General features: G+C 43.5%; 1 protein-coding gene across 1 annotated transcript in view; it reads left to right on the forward strand.

Annotated features, from left to right (window-relative positions):
- Window positions 1-520: 520 nt before the first annotated feature.
- EGFLAM (EGF-like, fibronectin type III and laminin G domains) overlaps window positions 521-11,872 on the forward strand; it is a 204,470-nt gene continuing 193,118 nt past the window's right edge. Inside the window, exons 1-3 of the mRNA XM_006874680.1 lie at window positions 521-545; window positions 1,631-1,740; window positions 3,284-3,367. Of these exons, the coding sequence (XP_006874742.1) occupies window positions 521-545; window positions 1,631-1,740; window positions 3,284-3,367 (219 nt within the window). The remainder of the gene's footprint in view (window positions 546-1,630; window positions 1,741-3,283; window positions 3,368-11,872) is intronic.

Below are 11,872 nucleotides of genomic sequence, written 5' to 3' on the forward strand. Positions count from 1 at the left end.
GGCTGCCAAAAGAACAGACAGCTCTGTGTTGGAAAAGGTGCAGCCAGAATGCTCCTTGGAGGCCAGGATGGTCAAACTTCGTTTCTCATACTTTGGACACTGGCGAAGGATAGATACCATGTTTAGTAAGGTAGAAGGCTAGAGAAAAAGAGGAAGACCCCCAGTGAGATGGATTGGCCAAGTGGCAGCATCAGTGGACTCAAATGGGGCAACAACTGTGAGGTTGACCCAGGACTGAGCAGTGTTTTGTTCTCTTGTGCATAGGGTGCTATGAATTGGTACTGACTTGATGGCACCTAATAACAACAACAACCCCTTTGCTGAGTCAAGAGAAGTTAAATGACCTGTTTTGTCAACCAGATGACACTTTGAATCTTGAGGCAGAGGCTGTAGGATTGTTGAAGTTCAAATCCTAGAGTGGGTACAAAGAGGTGTATGTAGCTAAGTAGGGAACAGCCTCCTGGCCTTCAGTTCTAAATGACAGCTCAGAGCCTCCATTATTTGGCCTGCCAGAACGACCATGGGTTCTGTTATTAAGAATATTGGTTGGAAGCCCATATATATAGTACAACATATAGATATGTAGCTCTTGTTATTGCTAAGTGCCATCAAGTCAGTTCCGAGGAGCGACCCTGTATAGAGTTTCCGAGGAGCAGCTGGTGAGCTTGAACCACCGACCTTGCAGTTCATACAGATTTTGCAGTCCAGCACATTAACCCACTTCGCTGCACCAGGACAAGTATCCTAACTGATACACTAAATAATTATACACAGAAGTTAGAGAGCTTGTCAGGACTTAGTCAATGGGAAATAACATTGCCAAACATCCATTCACTCAAGAATGTTCGCTGAGCTCTTACTGCTGAGTAGGCTGTGAATAGGACAGACCTGATTTCTGCCACCGTGGATTATTACTTAAAGTAGAAAAATCATGAAAAGAGATGACCTAATAGTGAAATGCCAATTACTGTTAAGTTTTGGCACGTGCATTAGTAGAAGAGCTTACAGTCAGTATGTTGTGATACTATAGCTACTATTAAGTAAAATATCATTTTAAATTGTGATTATGTATATAATGAACACACCATTAAACTATGCATTGTTCTTGTTGTCAATTGCCGTTGACTCGGTTCTAACTCAGAGCAACCCGAGGCTGTAAATCTTTGTGGGAGCAGAACACCTCATCTTTCTTTCTTGGAGCCGTGGGTGGACTTGAACCGCGACCTTGTGGTTCACAGTCCAGTGCTTATCTTACAGAGCCACTGTGCTCCCCAAACTATGTATTGCATATAATGAATATATGTGTGTATTATATAGGAATCCCTGTGTGGTACAAATGGGTAAGTGCTCAACTACTAACCAAAAGTTTGGTGTTTCAGAAGATAGACCTGGTGACATGTTTCCAAATGATCACAGCCTTGAAGACCCTGCAAAGTACAGTCCTGTTCTGCACAACTGAGTTCACTGGAGTTAGAATTTGCTTGATGACCACCCCACCCCCAAATACAACAAACAGCCTATAAGAGCATGTATCATGCATCGCGTGTCATATAATATGTAAGACTTCTGGTAGTATACCCAAGGTGCAATGCTTGGAGTTTCTCAAACAATGTCTTTTCTTTTGGTGCAGGCAAGGTGGAGTCTCCTCTCAGTATCTTCTTGGAGGCATTGAACTGCACAGCTATCCGTGTCCAGTGGAAAGTGCCAAGGCATCCTGGGAGTCCCATTGCTGGGTACACTGTGAGTGGACAGACATGTGATTTCTTTGGTGGGTCTGTTGGAGTGACTTCTCTTCCCATCCTTGCTCCTTCTATGTACAGCCTCCATTGACCAGTCTTCCCATATATTAATTAATTATATACATTTATAGTCCTGGTGTGGCGATGTTGGTTAATGCGCTAGACTGCAAAGTCAGTTTGAACTGCAAGGTTGGTGGTTCAAGCTCACTAGTCAATCCTTGGAAACCCTCTAGAGGGTCGCTGTGGGTCGGAACCGACTCGACGGCACTTAACAACAACATATACATAGATACATATATTTATATGCACACATGCATATATATGTATGCTGTTCTTGTGAAATGCCATCGAGTCGGTTCTGACTCGTAGCAACCCTGTATAGGGCTTCTGAGGAACAGCTGGTGAGCTTGAATCTTGCCATTCAAACCAATCTTGAAGTGCCATGCATTAGCCCCCAGTACCACACCAGGACTCCATAGATATGTATGGGGGTGGTTATATGCCATGGAGTTGGTTCTGACTCAAAACGACCCTGTATAGGGTTTCTGAGGCTATAAATTTTTACGGGAGCAGAAAGCCTCATCTTTCTCCCATGGAACTGCTATATAATCACTAATCTTCCCTACGCTCCCTCTGTGAAACCAGGGGAAAGTGTCCCTTTCCAGGGCCATACATAAGTGCCCTGAGCATCACAGCGTTGTTAATCAATTAGGATCTACCCTGTCCTTACTCTGTTCAAGATTGGAAAAATGTAAACTAATCAGAACATGTGGTTCCTACCACCCAATTGCTAACCGTCAAATTAGAAAAATAAAGTAGAAGCATGGGAAAAAATTGAAAATCACTGTGGAATGTTGTCGATAGTACACACCATGTAGCATCTGAATTAAAGGGAAGGGGGAGGACAGGAAAAGTGAAGGATGGAAGACAGAATGCATTCCTCCATAGAGAGCTTCTATATAGGGTTGATTTCAATTCACCAAAATGTTTGGTTTGGGCCACATTTATTAAAATGAGTCAAGTTGTAGACATCAGGAGTTTTCCGGTAAATCTGGAGTTCTCAGATCTCTGGGGCAGTGGAAAGAGCTGCCATGCTGGACCCACATTCCTACAGGATCCAGCCCACTGGAACTGAGCTTTAATGAATGTAAGCCCCCCCATGACCTCATGGACCCACTAATCCTAAGACCACCAAGACCAAGGGACAGTTGCCATTTATCATGGCATCTCTTTAAGTACAGGAATGTCTTTGATCTATGTCATATCAAAAGTAGAAAAAATGAAAGATTTCCTGAAAGATTCCACAGCTTTCAGGTAAAAAAAATAAAGAAACGCTGGGTCTATTCCTTTCCATCCCACTTCTCTGATTTGCATCTTCCCCCAGACTCTGTAGGCTTATGAGTTTGCAGACCCAGCATGAGTGTACATGAAATGAAGGCTTGCACCTCAAACCCACTGTGGTTGTGAGTGCAAATAGAACCAAAGCCTTTGATGTCTTTGATGTACTGGCTCTGCTTTCACCTAGACATCTACATCTTTTCAAGGTATTCTACTCGGAGGTTGGTGCAGATAAATCTCTGCAGGAGCAGTCGCATGCTGTGCCACCCAGCCAGGACACTCTGACCATGGTGAGTATTTCCATCCTGGCTGCCTCTCAAAACAGAAAAATCAAGAGCGCATGGGTGCTTGGCATTTCAGGGCAATTGTGAAGGCGTTCTCATTTGAAAGCCTTTAGGTACATGTGCTGCTGGATCTGTAATAACAGTAACTAATGTTATTGTTATTATAGCCCTGCGGCGTATACAAATGTCTTTCATGTGCATTACCTCATAACAGGCGGTCTATCTCTCCACACAGCCTGGCACTTGGAGACAGAGTGCTGGCATAAATGGTTCCATCATTCACTCAACCTCATTTCATCATTCAAGAACACAGGCACCTTGTTCTTGCTTCTCCCTCTCTCTATTTCTTCTTTTCTTCCTAGAGTTCAATTTTGATTCTTTTTTTTTGAAACTCCATTAAAGTTTTATAAGTAAATATGACATATTTGTATCATTCCAACTGCCTGGAGACACAATAGTGGAGAAAATGATGTAGTTAGGAACGTGTATTCAAATTGCCCAGGTGGTTCGTTTTTTCTGAAGCCCAGCACCCCATCTTTTCACTAACCAATTGCTAGCTCATCATCTATTGCTTTTTTGTTTTCCACGAATCCCTGGGTGCATGTTCTTCTCTTAGGCCTTTTCTGTTGTTTTCCATTTCATTTTACCCTCTTCCTCTTTCCCTATTCTATACTACTGTTACCCTACATGTTATTACCTACCATCAAATTGATTCTAATCTCTAGAAAGCCTCTAGCAGGGGTGGGAATGTCCAGCCCTCAAGCTGTATAACGCCTGCAAAATCATTTGGAGTGGCCCTTCCAAAGCAACTGCAGGTCCAGCCATCACATTGTTGTTAAATGCCATCGAGTTGATTCTGACCCACAGCGACCCTGTATAGAGTTTCCAAGGAGCAGCTGGTGAGCTTGAACTGCCAACCTTGTGGTTCAAACCAACTTTGCAGTCCAGCGCATTAGCCCATGGCACCACACCAGGACTCCAGCCATCACATTTTTGTCATTGTTGTTGTGAAGGGCTGTCGAGTCGGTTCCGACCCATAGCAACCCTGTATAGGGTTTCCATGAGCAACTAGTGAGCTTGAACCGCCAACCTTGTAGTTCAAACCAACTTTGCAGTCCAGCGCATTAACCCACAGCACCACACCAGCTCTCCAGCCATTCTATTAGGGGTGAGTTAATTAAATGTAGCAGGCTAATTTTTAACTTGATAATTTTATATGGCCTGAGAACGAAGTTATAAATTTTGGCAGAAAGAAGGTTCCCCACCCCTGCCCTGTAGGATAAAGAATGTTAGGCCTTTCTTCCAAGATGTATGTAGATGTATGTAGACTTCCAAGATGTATGTAGACTGGGCAGTTATTCATTCTTTTTTGCATAGAGTTGCTATGGGTTGGAACCGACTTGATGACACCTAACCATAATAACAATGACTACATAACCAGAGCCCTGGTAGCACAGGGGGTGTTTTGCTGCTAACAAGAAGGCCAGTGGTTCAAACCTACCAGTCACTCCTTGGAAGAAAGATGAGCTGTCTGCTTCCGTAGAGATGGAATGCCCAGGAAAGCCTATGGACAGTTCTACTGTGTCTTCTATGGTCGATGTGAAGTAGAATCAACTCAGTGGCCACAGGTCCTATCTAGCCAGCACAGGACAGCACATAGTGCTTTAGCAGCTTGCAGTATTCATGAAAACATGACAGTCATATCAGTAGAACAATTAGAGAACATCAGACCCCATGCCACGACCATGCCACTGCACATATAGAGAGAGGCTTTGACGTGGGAGAGATGAGTATGTGAACTTGGGCCTGGGAGCTGAAGCTGGACGACTTTGGGAAAGGCAGAAAAGAATTGTTTGAACACAGGGAACCAACACATGGATGTGCCTCCATGTCTACATACATGTGTGTTCGCACGTGTGTATGTTGTGGAGTGGGAGGTGCGGTTGCAGGTTGTACCAAATGCAGAGAGGAGGTACTGGCAAGCTCTAAAGGCAATGAGTCAGGAAGAGGGAAGGAGAGGGTCTGGTATACAGGCTCTGGATCCAGACTCCAGCATCATCACAAATCAAATGGGTAAACCTACTGGGTCTGTTTCTTCACTTTGTGGATTGTATTGCTTTCCTCAGGCTGCTATAACATGTGTCCCAAACTGGTGGCAGAAATTTATTTTCTCACAGTTCTGAAAGCTGATAGTACAAATTCAGGGTTTCAGCGGGGCCATGTTTTCTCTGACGACTAAGAGAAGATTCTTTCTTGTCTTTCCCAGCTTCTGGTAGCCTCGGGGTTCCTTGGTTTGGGCAGCATAACTCCATTCTCTGCCTCTGTCTTCACATAGCCATAATTCCTCAGTGTCTGTGTGTTTATACTTCCTCTCTTCTTTGAAGACACCAATTGTAAAGCGATCAGGGTCCATGCTAATGACCTTATTTGAATGAAGTACATCTGCAATCACCCTATTTCCAAATAAGGTCTCATTCTCAAAGACGGTCTCAGTTCAACCCATAACAAGATTCTATCGTATTGATGTGTCTATATAAGGATCCCTGATGGTGCTGTGGGCTAACCATTGAGCTGTTAGCAGCAAGGTTAGAAGTTCAAACCCACCAGCCACTCTGTGGGAGAACAATGAGGCTGTCTACTCCCATAAAGAATACAGCCTTGAAACCCCCCTGGGGCAGTTTGGCTCTGCCTTCTAGGGCCATTATGAGTCGGAATCCACTTGACAGTAGTGGGCTTGGGTTTTTTTGTTGTTGTTGTTGGGGTTTTTTTGGGGGGAGGTCAGTTTTGTCTATGTTGTTGTGAAGTGCCGTCGAGTCGGTTCTGACCCATAGCGACCCTATATAGGGTTTCCGAGGAGCAGCTGGTGAGCTTGAACTGCCTACCGTGCAGTTCAAATGGCTTTGCAGTCTGACGCATTAACCCACAGTGCTACACCAGGACTCCTATATATGTTGTTGTTGTTGGTAGGTGCCATTGAGTCGGTACCGAACCATAGCGACCTTATGCACAGCTGAACAAAACACTGCCTGATCCTGGGCCAACCTCACTACTTTTGCCATGCTTGAGTCCATCGATGCTGCCACTTAGCCAATCCATCTCATTGGGGGTCTTCCTCTTTTTCTTTGACCCTCCACCTTACCAAACATGATAACCTTCTCCAGTGACTAGTCCCTCCTGACAATATGTCCGAAGTATATATATATGGAGTTTCTGCATGGTGTAAATGGTTAATGTATTCAGCTACTAATCAGATGGTTGGTAGTTTGAGTCCACCTCCATACATCCTGGAGGAAAGGTCCAGCATTCTCTCTCTGAGAAACCATCTACTGAAAGCCCTACTCTGGTACATATGAGCTCAGACTTGACTAGACAATGGCAACAGGTTACTGATTACATATGTATATCCGAATAGTCTCTATATCATAGCTACACCGTCTGCGGTTACCAAACTCTGTGCTGAGGCATTCTGGGGGATCTGCAACAAAGTCAGAGAAGCCTAGTGGGCTATTTTAAATGTTTAAAGGAAATAGCAGCATCTATGCAAACCACAAGTATTGAGTAGTTTGGGTTGAACTACTTAATAAACAGAAATATTGCTGTTGTTAAGTGCCATCAAGTCAGTTCTGACTCATAGTATATAGGGGTTCCTAGGAGCTGCTGGTGAGCTTGAACCACTGACCTTACTGTTCAAACCAACTTTGCCGTCCAGCATATTAACCCACAGTGCCACATGTTAGGCAGTGCTTTTTGGTCTAGAAGTGCTATGAAGTCATTACAGACCCATTAAGGGTTCTGTGAACAAAGAAACTCTAGGAACCTCCTGCCATTTGATCTTATCCTATAAACATGTCAATGTGGTGAACATTCAATGAAATGATTGTTGTAGAGCCCTCAGCTCAATGTCTGGCACAGAATAGAAAGTAAGTAGTCAGTGTAATTCCCGTTGCAAAACTACGTGTTTGCAGCCCTTGGGGCAGGGAAGCACTCTGTAGGTTCATTTTAGTTCTTCGTGTTCTTTCTGCCGTTTTTCCTTCTAAAGGAACAACCTGAACATCAGGTAATTTTTGTAACTATGTCTTAAAAAAAAATTAAAGCCCTGTCCCAACCCAGGCTTCAGGGTTTTCTTCTCATCAAGATGTTGATTTTTTTCTACACCTCCCGCATACTAAATAAAACTCAAGGGACAGCGGTTAGTTATGGTATACGCAGGGGCTGCCGAGAATACCAGGTGCATTTTTAATCATTTAGAAATAAGCCTCTTTTATCCTTCACTGTGCTCCTTCATCTCCCATGGCAGAGTAGGTTAAGAGGAATGTTTTTTAAAGGTTGAAGTCATTTAAGTTCTGCTCCAAGACAAGGTGAAATAGATTGAAAAGGAAAGAAAGAAAATACTTAACCTAGTGAAGCATCATAAGTGGGTAGTATCTTCCCCCCTTCATAACTTTTCCTTTTTGAATCCCTCACTAAAAAAACTCCCAAGTCTTTCCAATTAGACATGACCGAATCACCACAAAATGGTGGATTTAATCTAATGCATTCAGTGCCTCAAACAGAGGATTGGGTTGTCATAAGGTTGTTGTTGTTAAATGCTGACGAGTTGGTTGTGATTCACAGCAACCCTGTAGAGGGGTTTTGAGGCTGTTGATCTTCATGGAAGCAGAAAGCCTCATCTTTTTCCCATGGAGCAGCTGGTGGACTCGAACTGCCGACCTTGTGGTTCATAGTCCAGTGTTTATCCTGCAGAGCCACTGCACGCTCTCACAAATGACCAGACTAGCATGGCTGGTTATTTGAAATAATGATGAATAAATAAACTGCCATTTGAAAGGTCAGTGATTTGACTAGTATTTTACACCCATTTTTAATTTCTTTTCTTAGAATAAAAACCTTCAGGGCAATTCCATAATTCTTAAAACTAGAAATAGAAAAGGATGTTTAGTTGGTGCTCACCACATTTTTGATCATGCACACCATCAGTTAAAAATATTTGAAAGAGCGGAGGTCCCTGGGACCATCAAGGGAGAAGAGTGGAGAGCGGGACCCTACCCAGAGAAGCAGTGATGCCTGAGATGGAGGCAGAGACGATGACGTGGAGAGATGGAGCAGTTGGGGACTTTAGACACAGAGAGGGAGAGGGGCTGTGTGCTGATGACTGGGGGCCATGCATGTTGATGATGCAAGGAGGGGATTGTCACCATAGCAATGAAATGATATACTATAGGATGAAAGTAAAACTAATGTTCTCCCATGTAAACGATCACATAATTCACAATAAAACATTAAAAACAATATTTGAGCATGCACCAATATATGTATATTTATGTATTATAAATTATGCACATTTGTGCATAAGGTCTCTATGAGTAGGAACCAACTCGACAGCACCTAATAACAACAACAACATAAAATATATTATGTACATTATAAACACCCACAAAATTTTAAAGGAAGAGATTAAAACAGAAACAGAAAGCTCTTAATATTTTCTGCCAGCATCTCTATAGAGTATCTTGCTCACGGATAGTCTTTGATGTTTGCTTGACCAAGAAGAGTCATTCTGTTGATGACACCCACCCATGATTAGGGATAGAAAACTTACCCAGGGATCAGACTTGCACCCACTCCTAGTTCTGGCCCACTATACCTGTGGCATTAGACAAGGTCACTGAACCAAGTGGATCTCGCTCTCCATGACCATAAAATGAAAGGGTGGATTAGCAAAGGTTTCTAACTGAGGGTACCTCTGTCCTTGAGGGGGTATCTGGACGTTTTAGTGGCCCAGAATCAGGAAAGCTAACTCTCCTGCAGTACACAGGACAAGCCTACGCAGGGTGGTTGATTCCGTTTCCAAAGCCAAGAGCTTCTCAGAACCTGCCGAGAAACCCTAGATGTCATGTCGTTCTATGACCACTGACAGACTGCAAGCCCCTACAACTTCTTCTCCCTCCACTTTGCTTACAGTCTTCCCGAGGACCACTGGAAGGATGTTTGGAAGACAGCATTTTTCTATTTCCTTGGTGCCATCTATCTAATGATGTGTGAAGTGTTCTGAACTTCTGCCAAGACAATCAGCCTTGACATAAAGGGCCAGCTGTCAAATTCAATCCAAGTTTGCTTACTGAAGTTTGCTAGCTACAGGTGAATGCTAAACCTTTGGCCCAGAGAGGCTAAGTAGTTTCCCCAAGACCACACACCTAGTTTGGCAGCAGAATCTGGGTCTCCTGGTTCCTGGTCCAGGTGTTTAACCACTTTATGCCTACTCTCAGCTGAATTCACTTGATGTCTTCCTTTTGTAGTAGCTGATGTCTCAATAAGTGAACAGGACAAAATCTAGTTCATTTCTGAAAGCAAATCACTGGATTTCCAGCAGTAGGAGCTATACGAGCAGCAGAGTCAAGAGGGTAAAGGCATGTGTTGTTAGGTGCCATCGAGTCAGTACCGACACATAGCAACCTTATGCACAACAGAACAAAACACTGCCCGATCCTGGGCCAACCTCACTACTGTTGCCACGCTTGAGTCCATCAATGCTGCCAGTCCATCACATTGGGGGTCTTCCTCTTTTTGTCTCACCCTCCACCTTACCAAAAATCATGTGAGGCTACTGGAAATACCATGGCTTGGGTCGGGCACACCTTCATCCTCAGACTGTATCTTTACTTTTGAACACTTTAAAGAGGACTTGTGCAGGAGATTTACCTAATGCAATACACCGTTTGATTTCTTGACTGATGTTTCTATGAGTGATGATTGTGGATCCAAGCAAAATGAAGTCTTTGACAACTTCAATTTTTTCTCCATTTTTATGAATTTTGTTTGTTGGTCCAGTGCTGAGGATTTTTGTTTTCGTTACACTGAGGTGCAATTCATACTGAAGGCTGTGGTCTTTAATTTTCATCAGTAAGCATTTTAATTCTACCTTGCTCCCAGCAAGCAAGGTTGTATCATCTGCATATTGCAAGATGGTGATGGTTCTCCCTATCATCCTGATGCCATGTCACATAATCCAGTTTCTCAGATTATTTTCTTAACACACAGACTGAATATGTATGGTGAAAGAATACAGCCTTGACACACACCTTTCCTGATTTTAACCCGTTCAGTATCCCTTTGTTCTGTTCGAATGGCTGCCTCTTGATCTCTGTGCAGGTTTCTCAGAACTAGCTAACTAAGATAAAAGCCAAAGACCCAAAATAACAGTGAAGCTAACAAGGTATGTGTTTGTGTTGTTCTCATGCTACTGTTCGGATATCAGTGACGTAGGACTCTGATGATGGCTTCACAGTTTCAAAGTTCTGTCACTGTTTTGTCAAACCCTCAGTATGTCCTTCTCATAGTCCAAAATGGCTCACTGCTGTATTCACATTATAGCCAATAAATGAGGGACAGGAGAAATGAAACGCACCCCTTCTTTTTAAGGTCTAATTCAGGAGTTGTCCTTATAACTTTCACTCAAATTTTGTTGAACAGAATTTAGTCACAAAATCACACTTCGCTGCAAGGGAGGCTGGGAAATATAGTGTTCCATTGGTGATGGCACAACTGAAATATGGAGTGGGGGGCTCTATCTACTTCTGAGGGGTCCTCGTGTGGCATTATAAGGTAAGCACTGGACTACTAATTGCAAGGTCTGTGCTTCAAAACCACCAACTGCTCCTCAGAAACCCTATATGCAGTTACTGTGAGTAGGAACCAACTGGATAACAGTTAACAACATCTACTTCTGATGAAATCCTGGTGGTCCAGTAATCAGCAGTTCAAACCCACAGGTTGCTTGCTCCATGGGGGAATGTTAAGGCTGTCTACCCCATAAAGATTTACAATCTCAGAAACCCTAGGAAGCAGTTACAAGCTGTCCTGTAGAGTCTCTGAGTCAGAATGAACTTGAAAACCCTGGTGGCACAGTGTTTAAGTGCTCAGCTGCTAAACAAGAAGTGGGCCGTCTGAACCCATCAGCAGCTCCACAGGAGAAAGATGGGATCGTCTGTTTCTATAAAGACGGACAGCCTTGCAACCCCTAGGAGGCAGTTCTGCACTGTCCTGTAGGGTCATGATGAGTCGGAATCAACTTGACAGCAAAAGGTTTGTTCTCTTGGATCTACTTCTAGAAAATCAGCCAATGAAAACCCTGAGGAGCCCAGTTCTACCTTAACACAGGTAGGGTTGCCGTAAGTCAGAGCTGAGGAGACAGCAACTGGTTTGGTTTGGTTTTAGGATATTATTAGTAGAGAATGAGTGATCCCTGTCATGAAACTGGTCTAGTAGACATGAAAACGGTAGTTGAACATCTGAAATACAAGGTGCTAGCCTAAAACTTAGACATGCTCTCTTTCAGAGTCAGGCAATGGGGGATATTGTTGTTGTCAGGTACCATCTAGTCAGAACCGACTCAGAGCGACCCCATGCACAGCAGAACGAAACGATGTCCGATCCTGGGCCAACCTCACTACCGCTGCCACACTTGAGTCCATCAATGATGTCACCTGGCTGATCCATCTCATTGGGGGTCTT

Source organism: Chrysochloris asiatica, unplaced genomic scaffold (assembly GCF_000296735.1).
Source record: "Chrysochloris asiatica unplaced genomic scaffold, ChrAsi1.0 scaffold00293, whole genome shotgun sequence".
NCBI classification, from domain to species: domain Eukaryota; kingdom Metazoa; phylum Chordata; class Mammalia; order Afrosoricida; family Chrysochloridae; genus Chrysochloris; species Chrysochloris asiatica.